Source organism: Scophthalmus maximus, chromosome 19 (genome assembly GCF_022379125.1).
Source record: "Scophthalmus maximus strain ysfricsl-2021 chromosome 19, ASM2237912v1, whole genome shotgun sequence".
Classification (NCBI taxonomy): domain Eukaryota; kingdom Metazoa; phylum Chordata; class Actinopteri; order Pleuronectiformes; family Scophthalmidae; genus Scophthalmus; species Scophthalmus maximus.
The window spans coordinates 14,497,587-14,522,743 of record NC_061533.1 but is presented as its reverse complement, the minus strand read 5'-3'; the positions used below and the strand labels follow the sequence as shown (position 1 = coordinate 14,522,743).

General features: G+C 40.5%; 1 protein-coding gene across 4 annotated transcripts in view; it reads left to right on the top strand.

The window, feature by feature from the left end:
• LOC118314315 (EGF-like repeat and discoidin I-like domain-containing protein 3) overlaps positions 1 to 24,910 on the top strand; it is a 101,041-nt gene extending 76,131 nt beyond the window's left edge. For all 4 annotated transcript variants that reach the window (XM_047329255.1, XM_047329252.1, XM_047329253.1 and 1 more), the window contains 2 exons: positions 11,761 to 11,916; positions 21,764 to 24,910. In XM_047329255.1, the coding sequence (XP_047185211.1) occupies positions 11,761 to 11,916; positions 21,764 to 21,913 (306 nt within the window). In that variant the 3' untranslated portion in view covers positions 21,914 to 24,910. The remainder of the gene's footprint in view (positions 1 to 11,760; positions 11,917 to 21,763) is intronic.
• Positions 24,911 to 25,157: the final 247 nt, after the last annotated feature.

Genomic DNA, 25,157 nt, shown 5'->3' with positions numbered 1-25,157 from the left:
ATTAGAACATTTCATGGAGAACATTGTTCTTCAGAGTTTTGAACACGGCAGATACACTTCAAGCAATCGTCCACATATTCCCCTTCTGAATGAGCATGGAACGATAGTTGCACACGGGTCAAGCTTTGCGAAGATGGTGGTGACCTGCAGGGGCTCAATGTTGGGAAGGTAACGGCAGAGATTGGTGATTCTTGATGGTTTATGAGAGAGCCTTCTTTACCCGTGAAGAATCCAGTGCTGTCCGGTTTGCCAAGACACGGGGAGGATGAGCTGTGCAGAGAGAGCATTCTTGATGTATTTTGCCATGGTTATAGTGTAGTCCGCCTGGTGAAAGATTGCAGTCCGAGAGGAATAGTATCTGATCTGTCATGGGCAAAGTACTCTGTGTTTTCTTTTAGGATTTGTGGGATCCCACAAGGCCATGGAGACAATTGAAGATACTGTCTCATACTTTAGTGTTTGGGAAATTAGACATTTAGCATTTGGTGATATTGTATTTGAACCTACTAAGAATCCCAGAGAAGAGAGATGTGACTGTCCCTAAAGATTGTTCATATTTTTGTAAGTCAAGTGGATATGCTTAATTCATAATTTAATATAACTTATACCAGAGGAGAAGAAGGCTGAACGTCAATATAGTTGAGCATCTTGTCATGTTCAGACTGGGCAGCGTTTAGAGTTTAGTAGTGTTTATCACACTACTGGCAATTTCAGTTTTTTATGTAATAGTGTGTTTACTAATTACTGAAAGTTTAATTATTTAATAGTGTAATTTAAATTGCATGAATTAATGTACGAAGATGTGAATTACCCCCTCTGTACCCAGCTAATGGTTACTAAAGCCTCAGTGCATGTTGACACTTCACACACAGAGCATTGTCCCATGTGGAGTGCAGGCTGCAAAGACCAATAAGGAGACATAATGCAAGATTGATTCCCGCTCAGTGCCTGTGAGCATGCATTTGTTGTAATCAAACCGGGTATTATCCTTACACCAGTTTTGCCAGGCATAGCTTCCTAATCAAATTGCTACCTCAAATGCAGCGCTGCTGACAACGAACCCTATTTCTTTTAATCAATGGAATTAGCTGGGTGTTTGTTTCATCCGTCCACAAGAGAAGAATGCCTTTAATTTGTCCCATTGAAACTATCATCACTTCTTGAGTGTTTGTGCAGCAAAGATGAAGCGTGTCCTTTCTAAAAAAACAGAGACGCAGCCTCAGAGAGCACGAAGGCATTGTTGCATGTAAGGATTTAAGAGGGATTTTGATCATCTGGAATGGTAATTATCTTGTTTTTATTTCACGAACAAGAGACTTCTTTGTTAAATTACTTGCTTGGGAAAATGGACTGTAAGACTTTCAAGGGTGAGCCGTCTTCTGTGTCCTTCGACCTTGACCCCCCTCCCAATGGAAAACACAGTCCTTACAACCATGACTTCTAAGGGAAGCGTACAGAGGGTATGATCTTAAGTACAGCATTTATATTACTGTCCTACCTTGTTGATCTGGTTTAGAATAGATTATGACTCATGTCCCTGCAGATCGAACTATTCAAGGTTCTAAGCACAATAAATACACCCTTTACTATCGGCTGCTCAGCGTTTTATCATTATTTGTCCTTCCACTCCATGCCCAAAGCGGAATCAATAGGAACGACACCTGCAGCCAAGTATTCTTGCTGAACTAATTAAAGAAACAGAATCTTGGAGGGACAACGTCCCTGTGTGGTTTCTCTTGCAATCAGCAAGAAAGCACACAACTATGAACAATGGCTTTAGCGTGTCTTCAAATCAAGCTGTAATTGCACTTCTGTTCATGTGAATTTCCCCTGATTCAATGTTCACAGAGTAAACATGACAGTGTAATTATTTTTTCAGTTTTTGTTGTTGTTTTAAAACCAAGTCGTATCCCTGCTTCCTTCTGTTTTCACATATACAGCTATGTCCTTGTTGATATAAAACCTGAGCTGTGGCATTGACCACTGATACAAAGTTTGGAAGACACAAAAAAAGATGTAACCATGACTGCAGATTCCTCGGCCACCACTCTGCCTTTGCAGATGTGCCAATCCAGTTTCAATGGCAAGATCAAATTAACACCGTGTAGCCCTCCACAGTGTGCATGATGGCAAGACTTTAGAAAATGGTGAATCATATTTAGGGGGATTGTTGTGGTCCATTATTCATCTTTTACAGAGAAGCCTGTCAGATGGCTCTCATCTGATACTCGATCTCTAAACGCTCATTACCAAGTCATAGATTCCATCATATTAGAAAACTCATTTGAGCAGACATATATACAGTATGTGGCTTAAAAAAATTGTTGCCTGCAGCTACTCAATCATTTTGAGAACACTTCCCAAGAATTCAAGAATTATCTTCGAAAGAATCCACGCTAATTTGAAAACATGGCTGATGTAAATTCCATTAAGGCATTATCGTCAGAGCCTCTTTTTAATCCTGTCCAATATGGCTCTTTCTTTGCTCTATTTTATTCAATTTACCCTGCAGCCAGTATGCGGATTCAATTAACCACTGCCAAATGAAGTTACGGAAGGGATGGTAAATCCATCTGCTTCCCTGACGCAGTCGGCTGGTTTTTAGTGTCTCATCCCTCCAACTTTATCCTTAAATGCACAGGTCTGCTTGGAACCTCTATTGTTTTCATTATCCAAGGAAGCCATCTTATCCTTCAACACCACATCCTGATCCTCATCTCCCTCTCGCTCTCTCAACCTCTGTCTCTCTCTCTCTATCTCTCTCTCGCTCCCTGTCAGCTAGCGTAGGATGCATTTATCTGTTTTATCTTGGGATGAGTGATTCATGAGTCTGCAGCAGCGCCAGCTGTGATCGGGATCTGCAGGAATTGTCAGAATCGAAAGGTGCCAGAGCAGAAATCAGTGCAGCAGAGATTTCGCCCAATGTGTTCTGCATGTGTTTCAGTGTCTCTAAGCCGCAGGATCTTGACAAGCAGGATATCCTCCGCTCACTTCCATATGTTTAAGTCAGACATCTTTATGTTATGCACCCAGGAGGGTATATGGACTGCACTTAAGCAGTGCTACATGCTACAATATTATGATTAATTCAGAGTAGTCTAAAGTAAAGCTAAGGCTCTGTAAAAAAAAAAAAAAAAAAGTAGGCATCAATTAATTTCCTGTTAAGTTTTGTCTTAGAGAGACTACTTATGTCCATAATTATCTTTTATGTAATTACATGGTTGCCTTAAATTGCGTGTGAAGCACACTGTGTATTTTTGTGCAGAGCATGTGGGTGTGTGTGCGCACGTGTTAGAATTTGATATGAATATTTCATATACCATGTGAGACGTGGGAGAGGGGAGTGGGGGTATGATGTGTAGTGCAGCAGCCGGTGTTGTGGAAGATTTTATTTTTAATTTCGTCTATTTTGTAGGACCTTTAAAAACCCGTATCATAGCTGCCAAGAACACCAGACTTAGGATCATTAAAACATTTCCCATTGTACTTTAATATTCCAACAGACAGCACGTTTTTTCCCCCCTTTAGCATGAATAACAGATTTGATTCCAGCCAAGATCACAGGGAGAGACAGACTAATTTAGATTTTATCAGTAAATGTCCATCACATGTCTAGTCACAGCGGACGTTACACAGAGGGGGAAATTCCCCATGTCCCTCACTTGTGCAGCATCAGGGCCATTTTTTATGCATATGGATCTCAATTCCTCCCTTCACTCATAATGACACGGTATGACACTTGATGGTTTCATAGAGGCTCCACCTTGCTGCGAGTGGCTTTTAAGAATTTCAGCTAGTAGTGTTTGTGCTTTTTAAACCTCTGGGTTTATGATGGACTGCCTTTGTTTCAGAGGACCAAAAAAAGAGGAATTAAATTATGCATAATTAATGTCATGAATGTCTTAAAATGCTGTGCCAATCCATCCAGTAGATATTGAGATGTTAAGAAAATCACCAAAAATTGCTGTAGAACAGTAGAATTCATCCTTTGGGCTCCATAAATATCTTTCCAAATCATATGTCAAAGCCGACCATCCGCCCACGTAACCATGCCACTAGCAGGGATAAAAATGTTTGATTTACGTGAATTCCGTTTTTTAAGGATTGAGTTTTATTCCGGTCTTTTCAAATTACTTACATTACATGCAGGTGTTATTCGTTATCTGCTTAAACATAATGGGCACATTGTGAGGAAGGAAAAAATAAATTCATTTTCCGCCACATGCTACATTATTTCCATGCGAGTATACTGGCATGGAGACAGAGGAGAGGTGAGGATGTTTAATGCATAGCAATTTTCACGCCGTGGAAAACTGTTCACAAATTTGTGTGTCACCTTTTTTGCAATTCAGTCACTGCACAGGGCTTGTCTCTTATTTATATCTTTTGGCTGTTAGATGTGCCTTGACCAGCCAACCAGTTGATTCTTGTTATGCACTGCCAAAACAAGTGATCTTGCTCTAAGAACAAATGCTCCTATCCTCGTGTCAGTGCAGCTCATTCCATGCGAAGATGTTTGTTTGTGTTGTAATCACACTCCACATTTAGCAGTTTCAACGAAAAGTACCCGAGGGGTGATGCATACCCTGCAGGCACACTGTATATAGGATTTTATATGTACAATATATATGCTATATTTCCCCCACCACAGTTTCATAATCATCTGAATCTTTTTACATAAAAGATCTCTGTTCTGTTTAGTGTTTTGCACCATTGCTTCATTATAGAGCTGTGTGCAGCGCACTTTGCCCTGCTGTCGCTCACTCTCTTTCTCCCTCTGTCTCTCTCTGTCACAGTGAGACTCACTAACAGCACCATAAACATACATCACGCCCATGATGGTGTCCCATTAGAACATTTTAAAGCTTTTACAGACCCTGTTCTGTACAAGCGTACTATAAGCATGCGTCGTCCCCCACGTCCAATCAGCTCCAAAAGTTAATCGTCTTGAGATAGCGTCCCAAGTAATATCCCCACCAAGTTTGGTGGAAATCCATCCGTGCGTTTTTTGAGTCATTTCAACCACACAGACTGGGGCAAAAAACAACACCCTGTTCCCGGCTATGCCAGCGTGCAGGGTAAACGTTTCAAAAGTCGAGAAATGTTCGCATTGATTCAGGAATGTATCAAGTGCCACTCTCTCCACCGCTGTGGCTCAACAAACAGACAGGAGACAGCTGCTCACCGGGTGATGTCCTGTAGACTTGCAACACACAAATAATTAAACTCAGCCTGTGCTGAGTCATCCCGGCTATTCTTATGCGCAGGGCCTGTCACTCTTAACATGAATTCTCTTAACTACACGGAGCAGCGTGTCCGTCCGCCTTGCCGTTGTCGGCCGCACCGCCGGGTCTGCATTGAAGAGACGGAGTGATTAGTTAACTGGTGAAAGCATCTGGTAGTCAACTGATCCGGTGCCGGACTGCCGAGCCACCTTCCTCACCTCTGTCCTGCAGCTGGATGCCTCACGCCCAGCCTCACAAATGCTCATTCACACCGGCCCAAATGAACTGCACCGACCAGGAAAGCTGACCTGAATCTGTTACAAGCGAACAAAACAGGTTAGGTTTGAAGTCATTACGTACTCTCGTTACTCTATTTCCATGGAGACGTCCATTGAAAAATGTACTAAAATGTAGTGCCGTGCACGACAAGGAGAGAGTAATATTTTGGCACTGAGACCCCGTGTGATGCCCCCCTGGTTGAAATGAGGTGATTCTGTATGTGCTATAGGAAAGTGAGCGAGAGAGAACTGTGAATGAATGGCTTGGCTGCCAATGCTGATTTTAGAGATTATTCTTGAATACAATTTGTCTCCAGTGAGTACGTTTTTGAAATGACGTGGTGTAAAATGATCACTGAGGCAAAGGCAGATGTTGGCAGCGATCCTTAATTCTTAATCAATGTGGCTCTTCACCGAAATCAAACAGCCTCTCCTTCATCATCTCATCATTCTTATGAAATGTAAATGAGGAGAGCTGTTCTGCAAATTCTGGCATCCATCAACCCAACGATTTCTGCCTCAACAGTATGCACAAACAGTGTGCATGTGTAGCAACGGAGGCTAAGAAGTGTACAAGAGAGGGTGTCTTTAGAGTATGTGTAATTGTATAAATAACGAGACCCCTGAAATATGACATTTATCAAATTTTCACCGGTTCTGATGCGTGTGCAATTTTTCGGGCAGGTCAGAGCACGTTAAGCCCTCAAATTAGCGATTCATTTGCAGGAATAATTATAGTTATATTTCAGTCAATTACCATAGGTCCTCGCTCTGACTTTGTCAGTGGAGCTCGGGCACTAATTATATTATCGGTGGTGGCAACCAAAGTAAGTGACAGTGAGTGGGTTTCTACTTCATATTGTGGTTATACTGTGAAGTTGTAAACCTCTGTCTTATTTGCTCTAAAATGCTGAGATGTTTTTTTATTTTTTTTGAAATAAAATTTTGTGTGAGGTGGGATAAGTGGATATGTGGATTTCCGTCCTTAAAACAGTCTCAGTGCCTTGTTACGGACAACCTGAAGGTGTGCTTACTCTTAATGTTTGAACTGGCTAACTTGTTTTTTCCATTTTCTATTATTCATTATAACCTGCAGCTATTTATAATCACGCCTTACCTTTTCCGTTTTAATTAAGGCTCGTTGTCCAACCGACTGAGTTTATGAAAAGGTTAGAGACTGTTTGTTTGCTGCATTAATGAACAAAACAAGCAAAATTAATTTTTAGAAGTTTCGGTTTAATTTATGAAAACCAAAGTGAGTACAGTTGTAATTATGCTCAAACACTATTTCACATCTCTTTGTTTTTACTTGTATGGTGCCGAACCAATGTGTTTTCACAGAGGAAGAAAGAAAAAAACAAAACACGCATGTCACATTGACAAGCTGTCGAGCTCAGTGAGACTCACACCCCTGGTTCATCGTATAGAATTGGCTTAGCCAGTTTGCCGGTGTGTGAAATGGCAGTTTTTATACTCAGGAGTGTCATGACACACACATAGGCTTTCTCCGCACTTAGAAAAGAAGTGCTGCACTCAGTCAGCCATTTGTCTCGAAATTGTCTGCCTTCATGCCCTCAGCCTCCTCTCTCGGTTCTTTTTTTTCATTTTGGGTTTGCGTGTTGGGCTAAGGGCCTCTTCTGGAGAAAGCGGGCTCGGTGCACCACAGCATTTTTGTGCTCATATCATGTGATAGAAATGCCATGTTCAGATAGCAGGCAGGTCGGACAAGGCCTTTAAAAGGCAATGGAAATGTGACTCAGAATCAGAGTCAGGTCACTTCACATGAGACCCATAAAAGTGATAGCGTGACTGTGAAATGTGAAAATTCACAAGGCTTATCTGGTCAGTTTACTCTAAACACTATGAATGAATCTCAGAAAAATACACTGGGTCTAAAGTGATTTAGTATTTCACGTCCACAGTGAAGGCAGCGGTATCTTGACTTGTCTCTAGTCTAGGTAAAACTCCAGAAATCACGGGTCATACATTTCCCACAATGCACCTCAATAATATCCTGCAGAAGACACACACCTCCTAAATGCCCACCCTTTTCATGACTACATGGTCCCTTCATCGCAGCCATAAACCTTGTGACTTTTAGCCTGTTGGTGTATGATGAAGAATATATAGGTATAGGACTAATATAGGTTTTTCAACGGTTCCTGATGAGACAAGAGCAGTGATACAGGTTGTTTTCAAGCTCTCACACCAGCTTTAAGCTTTAATGATGGGCTGTAGTGCTGTCCTCATGGCTTTGTGAGTTGTGCGCACGCAATTCGAAATCCTGCAGCACTGTGCTGTAGGAGGAGAGTATGTTTCACACAAACCCACACCCGGGCTGTGACGATGACCTGAATCTCAGACAGATACAGTTAAATTAGCACAGCTGAAGGGAGAACATCGGCACGATGATGTGTAAACTCTGTAAAATAGACAACCGGGCCTCAGTTGGCTCCTTATGAAGCTGCCCCTCACTGCATTAATAGCTTTATCCTACAATGGCAAAGTCACAAATATGGGATATACACAACAACCTTGTCTTAATGAGGGGGGGCATCAAAGAGAAATGCAAATAAGTGATTGACCCTATTTCCGTTTTTTATTGTTGGGAAAACGACTCGTAGATTAGCAGATCTTTTTTTCTTCTTCTTAAATGCAACAGGCAAAAATCTAAAATGTATTTGAATGTTTTATGAAACAACTGAGAATGCCACAAGTATCCAAAGATTACCTCACAGCTCCCACACAGCTCCTACCGTACTTGTCCGGGTTAACGGCTCATGGAGGGGAGAACGGGATGGAGAGTGTGATGGAAAAAAGAACAGAAGGCGTGGGGCTGGAGGAAAGGGCCTTGCTTTAACAAGCTTGTCTCGCTCCCTAATTCAGTCTGAGCCTTCAAAGTGTTGAGAGCTGACGTCGCTAGGGGCGGTCGTATTTTTTGACCGCTACCTGTGACAGGAATTACAGGCCCCCCCCCCCCAACTGTGCCTTTGTTTTGGTGGCAGACTTGACTGCTCGGTTAGAATGAGATTACCTCAACCTTCTGCCACTGGAACATAATCGAAGCCTCACAATGGTGAAGTATCATGTCCCTCTGAATCAACCAAGCAGCCCGTGCCATTGTTTATGTCTGGCCCCTTTAACTGCGGGTTTATTTTGGCATTATTATCATTATAACAGAGCTTTTGTTCGAAGGTTTTCACATATACATCACAGCCAAAGCTGCATTCAGAAACAGAAATTAGCACTGCCCATAAAAATGGAAGCAGTTGAAGCCTTCATTTGAAGGAGAAACTTCATAAATAGTGTATACAACTCAAATGAAGCATGCATGCCTGCCTTGTGCGCCACATCTGCATAATTGCATACCTGTGGCCACTGCGAGAAGTTGATTTATGTCTGCACGCAAACTTCAATGACTTTTGTCCTATTTTCATTGGCTTAACATCGCACAATCGGAGCACTGGGAGTTTATCCACTTGGATGTCTTATAGAGAGCCACAAGCTTGCTGTGTAGTTACTAAGGCATGGTTGTTTACATATCTGTCTGGACCTAGGTCTATGTTTGCTTGTGAACACAGCAGGGGTCTGCATTTAAAAAGGGCCGTCTATTACCCAGGGAACAGTCCTCAATCCAGATGGAGGAAAGCAAAAGCCTCATGAGAAATGAAAACTCTGAGTGAGCCCATTCCCATCACAGCTCGGGGGGGAATTGTTTCAGGGTTTGTGACATATTGCAGGTTATAAAAATGTGGTGCATTGTACTAAGATGCACCGTGGTGTTTTGCAATGTGTCAAGACCGGGATGTGGAATGAAACTGAGCCATATCTCATCATTACTTCAGTTTGTGTGCTGATTTGCTTAATCTACTTTAGCTTTGTCAGAGCAGTGTGACACAGTATACGTTGGCCTATGACCAGACCAATTAGTTTGATGTATGGCTGTCTCGCTGCTGCGTATATTCAGCGGATGGAATAAATCTGCATTCCCGTGTTTTCTTCTCTCGCTCTATCCACGGTACTATCTTCTCATCTGACAGCAAAATGCATTGCGGCAGTATTACATACCTGATATTTTGAATTGAGCATTTAGAAATATATTTTTCCATCAATATAAAACATCATGCTCTTTTCAAATAAAGTGAATCAGAGAATAAGTTTAATAGGTCATATGTTTAAGTATTAAATGATTTATTGCTGTATACAAACCAACATAATAAACATTTTATTTAATATACTACAGAGATATAAAATATTTGTCTGCATAGCTTCCACTGCTTTATGCCATTACTACCTTTACTCTTCCATTTCAGTATGAGTTGTATCCCTCTACTGCACTATGTTGCTGTAGAATTATTATAAGATTTCACTCTTATTAAGCAGCGGCCTCTTTTTCAACATCTACTTTACATTGTTGACATGTAGTAAAAATAAAATTTAAGTGTAGCCCATGGAAATATTAACCTTTTCAACATATTTGAACAGGAAAATATTTGATCCTCGTTGAATCAGTGCCAATTAGTGAATGTGATGTATTCGAACAAATGACACGGAAAATTGACATTTTGTTGTAATTTTCATCTTCAATTAGTTAAGCACATAACTGATCAGTCACATTAAAAAAAAATTAAGTCCACCACTACATTCATCTCACCTTCAGGTGCCCATGAATAGAATGGCCTTAGGGGTCCAGTGTTCTTTTAGCTATTAGATTTCACATATCATAATTTGAAGATCTAAAGAGCTCTCTAAGGCCTTCGGAAAAAAAGGGCGGGGGTTTAAAAAGATCTCCAAATCATTTGAAATAGATCACTTCACTGCAAGGAAAATCAGCTGCGACTGCTAATTTGTCCAGTACTCGCTGCCTCAGCGCCGATCTTCTGAGGCAAAGGGGAGTCTGCCAAAAACCCCAATGTCTCATCACAGGATCTGCAGGTGACTCTCTCATCTATTGGTGTCAAAATGTACGTGCCTGTGGTCAGAAAGAGATTGTATTAGCATGCAAGGAAAAAGCCAACAGTTTGCCAATGAACATGTAGGCAAAGACCAGCCCTTTTGGAATAATTTGCTCTGCACAGACGAATGTAAGTTGTTTGGCCACAGTAAGAGGGGTTTGGGGTTCCTTCGCTGCCTCTGGGACAGGGCAGCTTGCTGTCGCTGATTCAGTTATGAATTCAAGGTACTGCAAGGCCATCTGTCCAAAAGTTGAATAGAACCAGAACTGGGCCTTTCATAAGCATATTGATTGTAAGCCTACCGGCAAAAAAAAGAAGAAATGGAATTTTATGGACTGGCCGAGTCAAAGCCCAGATCTGAATCCCATTGAAATGTTGTCATGGTATTTGAATTGGGCAGCATACGCAAGAACCGCCCCAGACATCTTGCAGCTGAACAAATTTTGCATAGAGTAATGGCCAAACATTTCACCAAGCCAATGTCAGCGACTGGTGGACAGTTATGCAAAACACCTACAATAATTTATTTCTGCTAAAGGGAGAAATACCAGCAACAGAGGCCACGGCTGTACTTACTTTTTACCTAAATGGATATTCATTCTATTGACAAAACTGATGGATAAATGATTGAAAAGTATATTTTTAGTTGTTGTTGTTTTTTGTGGTAGGATTTGTAACACTGTTTCAAAGAGGATCAAATGTTAACTTCTTGCAATATGTTGAAAAATCCAACAATTTCCATGGGATGCACTGTTTTTTTATTCAACACATGACATAATAACAAGGTGGTAGAATCATACTTTAATAAAGTTTGACCTGTTTAGACATTTTTCTATGAACAAGAGTAAATGTGGTGGAGCTATAATTATTCTTGTCATCTTGCTTTTTGGGGCTCAGCTTAATCTCACTTTTCTGAATAGCAAAGCATAATTAAACCTCTAAATGGCAAAAGTGACACGTTTGTGTGTTGCCGTCCTTGCGCTGCAAATGGTTTGCAACAAATGAGAACATATTAAAAATTAACACAAATGGTGCAGTCTGATGCTCAGAGGCTGCTGCAGTGTGTGCGTTTGGTTTTGCTGAGGCAAGGTTTAGGACATAGCCTTGTTCAATATTCTGTGAATAATTCAAACTGACTTCTTGCGCCTAGTGTTTTTTATACAGTAAATCCTCTAATAACATTTTTTTAACAGGATGCTGACTGGATTATGGAAAAAATTGCATCTCAGAAACTTTTTCATATGTTACATTTTATTGAATAATGGAATTATCATTTAACTCTTTCACTCTGTTTACTCACAGGTGGACTTGCTTGTGCCAACCAAGGTCACAGGTGTCATCACACAGGGAGCTAAGGACTTTGGCCATGTCCAGTTTGTTGGCTCCTACAAAGTTGCGTACAGTAATGACGGAGAGCGGTGGAAGGTTTATCAAGACCAGAAACAAGGGAAGGACAAGGTAAGTGGCTTTTACACAACATGCAGACTATGATGGCAAACACAAAGTCGTCCAAATAGAACACATTTATTGTCATGTACACACAGGATATGAATTTTGAAAAGTACTGTGGAATCATAAATGCATACCTATGGGTATTATAGTACTGACGTCTTTTTCTTTTCAATATATATCAAACCACGAAGGGCAAGGGGAAGTGTAAATAGAGAGAAACAACATCAACAGAAAAATCCATAGGAGGGACAGAATCCGGATTTAGACAAAATACAAAGCAGCAACGTAGAAAGGGAAGACAGGCATTACATTTGAAAATGTCAATTTTGGGACCTGTCTGTTTCTCCTCTCTACTTCCCTTCAGCATTTTCTTATCTCATGGCTCAAACTGAGGTTGCCTGCTCTGTCTCACTGCCTCTTTCTGGTCTTGGATCAGATAAGGCTGTGCTGTCAACCTGGCTCGGCCAGTGCTTTGCCGTGAATCTTGTTTTACGGCCCTTCAACGGAGTAAACATGTCCATTCCATTCGCCCACGACAACAGTGACAGTGCAGGGCTGCAGCAGCCCCTCTGCTGATATCAGGAGGAGCTGCAGGCACCAGGTTATAGCTTGTCTTTCAGATACTGTTGGCAAGAGAGGTAGTGTTTTCTTTTCTCTCTTGCTGTGTTATTGAAAGATAAACTTCTTCTTATTTACTGATTTGTGATGTGTTTACCATGAAAAATCGAGTTGCCAAGATCTAGTACATTGCATATTGCACAAAAAGCAAATACTATAGTGGTGCTTGAAATCACTATGCGATATACACTGAGATCGTGGAATATAACGTGTTCTGATTTATTATGTAGTGTAATCTCAGTCTTTCCTATTCTTTATTCAAGAACGTGGTCTTTCATTCTGAGAGCATGATTAATTCATTTTATGTTCAGATTTCCCTGCCCTGTCCCTCAAATAGCCCCTACAGAAGTGCAAATTTGCTCCGCTTTCTGCTCAAAACTGTTTTTCCTGTGCCTCAGTTTGAGTTTTTTCTCCTCACGCTCAGGCTGTGTCTATGCTTTCAAATATTTCTGCTCTCTCTCTCTCTCCCTCTCTCTCTCTTTTGTGAAATGCCCTAGTAAATTTTTTTTTCAACCATTAGAATGTCAGGCATGACGTTGACTAGTTAGATCATCACTGCCTCATTGCGGGAACATTTGCTTTTTCTCCAGTGGCTTTTACAGGCAATGACTGTTTAACCGGGTTCACTCGCCAGCATTAATAACTCAAGTATTTTATTGTAATGGTGCTATTACTTTCCTCAAATTAGATTTTTTTTAAATTAATAAAGATAATGATAATTGATAATTTTTTTTAAATTAAAATTTTACTTTTATCAAAAAAAAAAAAAAGAATCATATTTGTGGAAGTACATTTATGTACTAATGCCCTACTTATTGTAGCTGAAAGCTAACCATGATGCACAGGGCATCTAGCGCCTTCAGTTAAAGCTACAGTATGCAATATTTAGAAGAACGTAGTCACAGAAATTGAATATATTGTTCATAATTATGTGTCCATATATGTATAATCACCTGCAACAAAGAACCGATTTTTTTTCGTCAACTTTGAATGAGTTAAAATTAGTTACATGAGGGGGACCCGACCTCTGCGTTAGTCGCCATGTTTGCTACGTCGTGTTGTGCTGTGTTCAGGTTCCACTTTGACTCAGGAGGTCGGAAAAAAATCACCACCCCGTCTTCCGGGGTCCGAGTTCAGAGCGGTTCCAAGGTATAACGGAACACAGCATTAAATACTGTTGCAGGAATGGGTCCAGAATGCGTCACATTCATGTTGAATTTCCAGCTTTGCAGGAAACCGTAAACGGAATTAGGGGTGCGGCACCATAAAGTGTCCCCTGTCGGATGCTCAGTTGGTTGCGGTTTGCAACTTTACCACCAGATGCCGCCAGAAAAGTACAAAAATTACACACTGGGGCTTCAAGTTAAGATAGTCGAGGTCTGAGTCAGGATGAGTGTCCAAGTAATGTGTCTCTCTAAGATGGGATATCATAGCAGGTTATGTAGGAAAAGTAGTCAATATATAAGTAAATCATTTAAAAAAACCATTTATGGAAATAATGGATTTCTCTGAAACAATTATAGTGAGTTCAATATAAGGGCTTAACTCGTAAATTGCGTGAATTTTCAGATGATATAAAGTTTCCTTGACACTGTCTTAACATACCATGAGCAACTAAAGTTTTATCTTAGGGCGTGTGTTCATTTAGTATTTTTTGTCTGGCAGAGAAGGGTTAAGTATCCATGACAACAAAAACAAAAGCACAACACTCACCAGCAACATTCAGTGTCCAGCCGATCTACTCCCACAAACAGGCAGACACATCATACAGCTCGAGATAGACCGACATGGCCGGGACAAGCCTCGCCGTTTTCTCGGATACCAGGTCGACACTTGCCGGCCTTGGTCGCCTGAAAATGAGCTGCGGTGACAACATCAGGACCTTTCTGAAAACGTCGCAGGTTTTCAAATAGAAAACTGCTTTACGCTCTCTCTTTACTGGGAGACAGGACACAACGGACAGATGTGCAGGGGAAGTAAACCTACGAGCATTTGTTCCGCCATTGAAGATATTTTTACACCAAAAACGAGCATGGACCAACTTCTCACGACAAGAAGACGTTTTTATTCGGTCAAAGTTTTGTGTGCGGCCCGTTCTTTGTAGGTTAAAAAGGGTTACCTGTGTGATAGCAATAAATTCTGATGCAGAGAGAATATTGAAAGCCCCGGTCTTTGTGAGGCCAAGTAACAGAGGTAAACAAGCTCACAACTAACCAGAAAGTCTAGACCCTTATTTGTTATAATATTCTGATTAATAAATGAATATTGATTTTTTGGAGATTCCATCTTTAATTCATGTGGTCTCATTTTTCCAATGTCTTCCTAACATTTAAGTTTCTAGATTTTCATCATATTTGATTTCTTAGTTGCACTGCAGCCCACACTCTGTGGTCTTTGCACATAAAAGCATCAGCTATGTTGTCTGGCTTTCTCATAAAAACTGATTCTGAGCAGTGTTTGGAGGTTATGTCATCAACCTAACCTCAACTGCTATTTTAGAATAAGCTTTTTTATTTTGTTTGGCTCAATGTGATACATCTGACAATGTAATGTGACAGCACTTTGTAAAACCAAAGAATGTCCCTCAGCAGCCAGATATCAATTCACGCCCTCATCCATGTGGCGGAGAGCCAGTGCAGCAGCCAATGGTTGGAAATATTTTTACCCTTTGTGCAGTCCGTTGCTAGAGGAGTTTATAATTTCAACACCAATGATTATCTTAGGGCATGGGCCACTGCAGGCTCAGCATGGCTTTCACTTAAGTACCTACTGGCATGGCAACCATCCTCTGAGATAGCAAGGGGGAGAAGAGAAAAGTGCCATTGATACCGCAGCAACCTTTTTTATGGGGTTTTAAAAATGATAGAGGACACAAGCCATTTCTATTATTGCTGATAGCCTTCCTTGCGTATGTATAATCCGTGGGATAGGCCGGATAGCCAGTCAATCGGGGTTTGTGTGTGAGTGTGCACATCTGTGTGTGTGTGTGCGCGCGTGTGCTCTATATCAGAAGGCCGGCATGTTTAGCAAGGCTTCTAAAATGTCAATCAGTTTGTCCCTGGCGGAGCCTCGGAGCTGCTCACATGTATGATTCTTCAAGGTGTTTTCCCCCTTCAGTCAGCCATTAATGGTAGAGGACACATTTGGCTGTTGGAATCCTGAGGGTCCTGCTGACACACCACAGTGCTTGACTTGGCATGGGTATACTGTGTGTGTGTGTGTGTGTGTGTGTGTGTGTGTGTGTGTGTGTGTGTGTGTGTGTGTGTGTGTGTGTGTGTGTGTGTGTGTGTGTGTGTGTGTGTGTGTGTGTGTGTGTGTGTGTGTGTGTGTGTGTGTGTGTGTGTGTTTCTGGGCTTGTAAGTATTCTTCTCAGCTCCCCCTCCAGCTCCTATGTGGCAGAGGCTGCAGGCAGTTACATCTAGATTGAGAGAGGAGGCTCTGTCAGAATACAGATGTTGTCAAAGCAAGGCACAGTGACACACACACACACACACACACACACACACACACACACACAAACACACACATACACACACACACACACACACACACCTCTGCAAAACCCAGTGTGCCTTGTTTGCCTTTTCTTTATACAAATACCTATGTACTGGCCTTATAACTGACACGTAACACGACAGTCCATTGTTTGAACATAATTAAATCGGATTGATTCCATAATTATACATATCGGCCTGGCTGCATTCCCACATGAACACATTTTTCCACACCTGGGTCACTAAGTTGACTTCTGGGTGTCAATATATACACAGTTGATGCGGCCAATCAAGCACAAAACAAATTGATTTATGTTTAATAGTGTTTCACACGGGTGACACAGGGTTGATTGGCCATTGGAGCCTCCAATTCCCTCCGGGTCAGAGGGTTACTCAGAATTATAGAGTTTTGGATAAAGTCATCTAAATGTTAACCCCTAATAGTCATGTCTTCTTTTTCTCTTGGAAAATATTGTCCGTGATGTTTTAATGGACCTCAGGATTGGACAAATTAATAACTAGGTAATATATCATCAACCTCATCATGAGATGTGAACATTTGTGCACTTCAGCTTGATCCAGTGTAACTGCCTCCTCTAAGCTGACACACCACTCTTGACCTTTCATTTGGGACGTGGCTGAGTTTTCCTGGTTCAAGCACAGATGACTGAGGCAACAACAGGTCAAAGGGCAGAAAGATCTGAGCGACATGTTCCCCTGACCTGTACAGCAGGTTTAAATAATGGACTATGAGGGAGTATGGAATGTTGTATCTCCAGAGGCATAGTAAAGCTTACCCATGACTCTACCAGCCTGGAAAATCAATAGTTGGGAGCAGAGTTGTGGCTTCTGGGTCAGAGTGAAGACAAAAGACAAAATGTGCCCTGTAGCTTGTGTCTTGACTATTGGATAATTTAGTTATACTTGTAGGCAACGGAACAAGACCTACCCTCACCTAGTTGTCACATATTTGACTAAAATGTCAACCTATAAGAGGTAATCATCTCAGTGCTGGTGCTGCTGCTGCTGCTCGTGCTCGGCTTTTTTTCTGTAACTACCACATTGTTTTAATATTTCAATTGCCAGTAGTTGGCAACCAGCACAAATGCCAGTCAACTGGCAGTTCCCGGTGGCTCTGCCTCCGCATTCCTCGTTGTCCTGACCACTCACCATCCACAGAATATGAATTCAAAAATGCACGCAAAAATAAATCAGTTATGTTGAAATGTGGAAGTATGATTAATTAATGCAATATTTTTTGTTTTTGATTACTCTTGATAATATCTATACATTACATACTTTTAAGACTTAGACTAGATGCTTAAGGAAACATAACAGAACAGTTAGAATGTCATACATCTTTCAAGGAGTTTGCAGGGAATGTGTGGCATCCTTTCTTTATATTAGATAACATGTTTAATTGCTAAAATAATATTTTTTTCTTGCCCATAAATTGCTATTGCGGATACTTTCATCGCATTGCTAGTCCCTTTACTTTTTTCCCAACATTATTTGTCTATTTTATGGAGAATCTTCACATATCCTGTTCCAGTTTATTTTGGAGATGTTGCCTCTGACACTGTGCAGGTCTCCAGACAGTCTGGGAGAGATTATTGTCATATTTCTATCAGCTGCAGCTTTTATGGCCTTCCTGTCCTGCCCTGTATATTGTGATGTCATGCAGCCTGGTTGTCACATTACAGCTGTGGCAATACACCTGGAAGTGACACATGTCCCTGTTTCCAATGTCTAATGTGCATTGGGTTTTTCTAAAATACCGTAGAGGGTTAAAAAAAAAAAAAAAAAGAGAATTTTGAGCACTGGGCTAAGTTTCAAAATCCAGGACGAGAAGGGAGAGCCCCTTTCGGGGGAGTTTGGGGGCAGGGTGGATTGGGAAGGAATTTCGATTAGCCTCAAGAAAATTCTGGCAAACCACGGCATCTCAGGAAGGGGAAGCAAAGCTTAGCACAAGCCATTTTCAGCGGGGGGAGAACAGAGGACTCGGATTGGGAATATCATTCCATGCAACCAACGCAATGTGGAACTCCTGAACCTGACGAACATGTCGAATGGGCAGGTAGCAGCATCTGAACACTCGGGGGAAGCTTTACCCATATCTCTGGCAGAGGTCACAAAGGTATTAAAGAAGCTCCTTGGCAACAAGGCACCAGGAGTGGATGAAATTTACCCTGACACGGTGACGGCTCTTGATATTGCTGGACTGTCATGGTTGACACACCTCTTGAACGTAGCATGGAGGTTGGGAAAAATGTCTGTGGACTGGCATTATGGGTGGTGGGTCCAAAATTCTGCAAAAGGGGATTGGAGGGGGAACTAAAAATACTGGGGCACCACAATGCCATGGGTAGTCACCAAAACCATGAGATCACGGATACTAGCTGCTGAAATAAGCTTAGAGAAAGGGTAAAATCTGATATCCGGAGGGATAGAGCCACTACTCCTTCCTGTCAAAATGAACCAGTTGAGGAGGTTCGCACATCTGATTGGAATGTTTCCTGAGCGCCCTCCTTTGGAGGTCTTTCTGGCACGTCCAACTGGTAGGAGGCCCTGGGGTAGACCTCGAGCACACTGGAGTAATTTTTATATCTCGTCTGGCCTTGGAATGCCTTGGGATCGGCCAGGAGTAGTTGGAGACGTTGTCGGGGAGAGGGACACCTGGACTACTTAATGGACCTGCTGCAACTGCGGCAGAATATGAATGGATAGAAATATGTGCTTTTAGATTGGTTCGTGCTTCAATGTGGATTATGAATTTATTTCTAAAAACAAAGTAGCAAGGACATATAGAGGGAGGGATGCCGGAAAAGAACGGAATGCCGTGTGATGTGCTGTTTGCTTGTCTGTCGATGCAAACCTTGTCATACAGTCTAAGCTTGACGCCGCAGTACAATATAGATGACAAACACAGGACAGGGTGGGTTGCAGGAAGAAAATGATAAAAAGAATGCAGGATGAAAAGGTGACCTGCAGTCATTTGTATTAGACATCTGAAAAAAAAGGAAAGAAATGAAAGTAGTCATCTGTCACATGATTTCAACTTTACTCCTTAGTAAGAGTAACTAACAAAAAGACTGAAAACAACATCTGTCGTATAAAAAAAAGAAGACATGAAAGTAGTCATATTTATAAACACACCCTCATGCTGGGAGGAGGGGGCAGAGGTTTGATATCTTGTCACATCGCTGCATATTGATCTGCGATAATTATGTCGTATGTGTCCAGCTGCCACTGGAGAGCCAAATGGCTCACAACAGTATCGTCACATGTTTAAATCAGGTTTCATGCCACAGCTTCTTTAGAATCTGAAAAATATTGTATTCTTATGTAGACCTATACAGTTATATGCTTTAGTGAGATTAATTGTATGGACAGTTTTGAATGAAGAAAGCTGCATTAGGATCAACATAAAATTGCATTTTCAATTATAACGTTTCAGGTTTTTTCAAGCACCAACATTTTACATATAGTTTTTTTTATATTCGTCCTGGTGACTAATTACAAACATTCTTAAAATGTGTACAGTTTGTTTGCAGCCCCATAAGAAAATAAAAGAAAGAACAATAGTGATTGTTAGAGCTTCATATTTTATCTTAAAGTTAACTAAAAAGTTTAGAATAGTGTTAATGGAACGAGATTGATATCCATTTAACTTGTGTTTTATTTTCACCTTCAAATGCTTGACTCAATCTTATTTCCATTTTCATTAAATTTGCTTTTCCAGTTCATTGTGATGGCGGATGAGATTGTGTGCTTGCTTCATATACGTAAAAACTACTGTAGAATTAGTATTTTCTCTGCAGTGTAAATAGTCACATGACCTTTAAATTCAGACGACTGGATACAGTACATATTTGTTGTAAAAACTATAATATTCTGTACAATCATGTATACGATTAGCCTTTTGAAATTCAACACTTGGACATTCTGGTTGTCCATGGACATTTGTCAAACATGTAAAAATTGTATGTTTTATTCATCAATCAGTTATTTCTATCTGATTACATAGAGTAAAAACTCTATGATACTTCTTCATGAGGGGACAAAAAGCACATCTGTTGTAGCCAGTTTGTCACTTGTGGCCAAGATTTTGATAAAGCTAAACCTTCCTTAATTCCCTACATTGCATCTTTTTGACTCCTAAGTTGTGATGAGTGTTTTTCAAGGTTCAGTTCACAATGAAAAGATTCCTGTAGCATCTCCAGTGTTAAACTCTGTCTTGTTAAACATTTAACCAATTCCTATTTTCAGTTTCTATCATCCTTATACTCTTAATTTTATATGTCTGTTGGGGTGCTGACCTTTTGTTTTTCAGTATACAGTTCTGTATATTGTGTGAATATTTTGTCCAACCCCTAAAAGTCTAAAACTATTTCTCTTCAAAGCCCTTCATGTGATTTTTGGTGCAAAACCAAAGTGTTATAATTTTTTGAAAAAACACTTTGCAATCATGCTTTGACTGTCTAAATCCAGAAGCAACATGTATGATTATTTGAAATGGAATTGGTCTAAACTCTGCTCTAAAAAAAAAGGTCGACCACCCTCCAGCACCTGCTTGGATTAAGCCTGCTGATTTTCCATTCCACACAACAGTGAATCCCATTACATCCCAATTACACAGGCATAATCATGTCTGTTTAAATTAAATGATCATATCCTTCAATGAAGCAGTCCCTGCAGATACATTTCTTCCTAATGTACTTCATTCTACTGTCTATTAAGCTCACACCAACACAAGCCTTCTAATGATCAACAACCGAGCATGTGTGTGTTTGTATGTGGGAGCTGGTTAATCCTTGAACTTCTGTTTCAGGACCTTAAGGCTCTTAAATCCCACTGAATTTTTGAGTTGTTCACTAAAATCTCTCTCTTGACATCTCGCATAAAATAAAACCCAATTACATTTTCACTACTTTTCAATGAAGGATATGCCAATGGCTACATGGTAACAATGTAGGGTTGTTAATCCAGGGCAAAAGTTGGTTCTAAACAAAAAACAGTTTTGCTGTTTACGGAGCCAATACCTGGAGAAAAATTCTCTTATAGCAACATTTTTAACCTCCAATTAAGCCCTTCTTTTATTGCCACTACAAAAAAATTCTAGAAAATGAACAACAACGCCTAACAGAAAACAAGACCAACAAGTACAGGGTGTGTGTTAATAATGGCACTTGACGAGAAGGAGAAAACAGCAGTAAATATCTGTCCCTGATTTGAAGGTGGGACTTACAGCTGTGCCATCCTAACAATGCAGAAATGTCCTGCAGGGGCAATATGCTCACATGTGGCGTGCATAAAAAGAAAAAAAACCCAACAATATGGCTCACAGTTAGGAGATCGCACTGCTCAGATTGTACTGGCAGTGTTTGAATTGAAGCACTGATTAGCTGCACTCCATTTCCTGATTAGGCACGAGGCCTTCAAGGTAACTGGAGGCTGGAGAGAAATCGGACAATAAATAACCCAGGAATGTTCTGCACCTGCCTCCCAGTAAAAAGAGCTCAGATTTGATGTTTTTTCTTGTTCCCTCCTGAAGCATTTCATTCAAATTAATTTCTTAAAAAAGCCCTTGAAGTTCGCTGCAGCATTCAAATTCAAATTTCTAACTGATGGTTTTTCGTGGGTTTGTTTTTGTGGAGAAAACCCAGACGAAAACCTGAGTTCGTTGTGTGTTTGTTGTAGTTTAACTAAAGATCCTCCTTCCTGCTGTTTTTTTTTTACAGGTATTCCAAGGGAACTTTGACAACGACACACACAGAAAGAACGTGATAGACCCGCCCATCTACGCTCGGCTCATCCGGATCCTCCCCTGGTCATGGTACGGCAGGATCACTTTGCGTGCAGAAATACTCGGATGCACAGAGGAGGAGTGACGACCTTCCCCTTCATCTTTCTCGCCATCCCTCCCCTGTCCCTTGGCATACTGGAGTGTCTCACCCAGTATTTTAAAAATAAACTGTGCAACCTGTAAAAAGAATTCAATTTCCAATGGATTTTTCAAGAATAAGTGTTTTGGTTATGGTGGGTTGCTGTATGTTCTTTTGTACAATGATTTAAAACCTGCCCCTTATCCACTTTTGTCTTTTTTGTTTTTCCACTTAAAACCGTGATCCTTGTCTTTTGATTTTTTTACATTTTCCATCCTGTTCGGAATGAACTTCTGTAATATATATTTGGGGGGGGGGGGGGTGTGAAGGGGGCGGAGTCAGAATAGGGGGGTCTCACTGTGGTTTTGACTTGTTGCCATGGAAGCTATTGTACAGTGTCACTTTTTAACAAACATGTGAAATCTGTCTGCAGTGATTCATTGGACATGATTAACTTCATACATAACTAAACCGTCTAAAATACAATGTGGAGATCACATATTATCAAACGATCAATTATATTTTTACGTGGATTGTTCACTCCCTCAAGCCATGCTTTTACCCTTATGGACACTGACATTACTACATCAATCAACACACTATTAATGCTCCTGTATTATATGTAAAAGAGAAAGAAATTGCATGGTGCGTGAATTATAAATGTATACTCTGACAATTCATTTAAAACCTCTTGCCCTGAGAGCAAATGGCTTTCATTAAGGGACCTATTTTTATCTGCATTTCTAAATAGCTCTGAAACATTAACACACACTGCAAAAGCTTAATGAGTTGACTGATATGTGAGGCAATGTACAAGCTGCAGTGAAACTTGGTACTGTGGCACTGACACCAAGGCTTATCGACTGTCTCTAGTTGAAATGTTTCAATGCTCTCCATTTTTTTTTGTGCATCTATTTGATTTTCTCTACATTTTTTCTATATTTGGAATCACTCTTTGTGCTTGTTCCTTTTTTTTGTATTTATTTAGATTTAGTCATCTCGGCTGTCAGATGCATACAAATATCTTTTTTGATGTCTTACTGTTGTTTTGGACATCTAAGTTGAATCAATTCAAAAGCTCAGGATAGATGTCACTCATACTAACTCACAACTGTCATTCTTGGCCATCTATTTAAAGATTTATGTGTATTATTTAAAGAAAATGACAAATAAGTGAGAATACTTATTTACACAATTTCCATATTTGGATGATTCAAATATTAAAATGAGTCATTTAATATCTCTAATGCTATTAACATGATGAATGACAAGTTAATACACGTCTTTATTTTCAAAAGAGAGCAGATGTCCGAGATTAATAATGTATTAAATCAAACCCACAATGATGATGGACCATGGCAACGATCCAGAGAATATATAACAGTGTCCTTATTTCAGGGAGTTTAATCTTTATTACCTGGATTATACTGGATTAGAATAATGGAATTATGAAATCTAAAAGAATTTGTGAGTATTTTCACGACACGACAGCAGCGTGCTGCACACTCAGATAGTTTCAGGGTGCATATTTAGAAGCATTGGGTTATTGCGGATGAAGATGCTGCTCTGCCAAATCCGTCAAAACATTCTCTTAGCAGTTTGCTATACGGCTTCTGCTGCTGGCGTCATGCTTCAGTAAATGAACAGAGATGCTCGGCTGGTTGAATAAATGGAAGTAAACAAGGACCTGAGGTGTTGCAGCGGATACAAACCTTATAGCCTTTTCAACACAGCTTAAAAATCGGCCTGGATTAGTCTCGTGGTTATTCCGCTCTTGACTACTTTTCCCAAAGCTCTCAAGTGCTACAATAAGAGCTGAAAGGAGCCACGTCTACTTTTATGCTTCATGTTTCACTTACTCACTTACTTGTCTGCTTTTAGTAAGTTAACTGGCCAATCATTTCATATTGTAGGAATACAGCGTTTTTGTTCTGAGAAAGCAGCACTGCCTGAAAGAGGAAGTAAGAAAAAAAAAAATCCTTTCATTTAATTCTTCAGCCTTTTCAAACTTGGTCTACAGACTAGATTGGAAATACAAGTGTGCCACAGTTATTGTCATCACTATGTATTTGATGAATAAAAGATGCAATATTATGGAATCAAACGTTTTTCGACTGACATCCACATCCACACTGATGAAAAGCACAGCTACAAAACATCAAATGTGTCAGCTCACTCTGTATTGTGTCATGCCATGAACATGGTCGTCGTTGTAGTTGACAAGTAAACATATGAAGTCTGAAAACAAAAACAAAAAAATGAAGTTTGAACTGGTATCTGGTTAAGTGGACCTGGCCTTCTGGGTTTGCGCAAATGAAATCACGAGATAGTAAACTGTGATGGCGCTGATGTGTCTAAAGATCGGGATCGATTTGGAAGAAGTTTACTTGTGTTGTTGACTTTGCTGTATATTACCAATATGTGAAAAGTGTTATTGGTGTTAATCAGTGACCGTCGTTGCTCCGGTTCGGGGACACAGAATAAGCATACGCAGATCATTTCTCTCACAGATTATTTGTCTTGAACCCACATCTGCTCTGAGCTGATCTTTGTTGCTCATTTCCTGTGAGCTCTCATCACGGTGCAGACCGTCTACAAAGTTTCGAGGACGTTTGCATGATGTATGAGTTTAAACTGTACTGTACAACAGCGGTGTCCACCGGCACATTATGTTCTTGTATACCATAAAAAGATCTAATAGCTTTTACTTTGTACTCACCATCGATTGTCCTCGTGCATTGTAAAACTTTCATCGCACAGATGAAACGGGGGTCGCAAAGCGGAAAACTCATCCTGTCTCTGTATTTCTGCATCAGCTGTTCACATATGATTTCTCACCTCCTCGGCCTGAGTGTCAATCACTATCTAGAAAGTGTACCTATTAGAATGCTGGTTAGCCCTGCAGAGGAGCGTGAGGAAATGTGTACAGTCAAATAAGATGTTGCTTCGAACAAAAGCTCTTTCAGTTCTAAAAATAAAAAAAATCATCTGTGAAAAAAGACATGGTTGCTTTGTTTCTCTTCCGTTGCTTCCTTTGCTGTGAAATGTACAGGTGTAAAAACAGCTCGATGATCCACAAGTAACCTTGACTTGGATTTGTAATAAGGCAGCAATAACCAGATCACAGTTGAGTTCTGATTCAGTTTGAGGTTTTCAAATATGATTATGGCAGTCGATTTCTTTCTAATTGTTGATGCATAAGGTGATGACAGAAACCATAAGAGTCATTGTCCGGCCTGCTGTACATAAG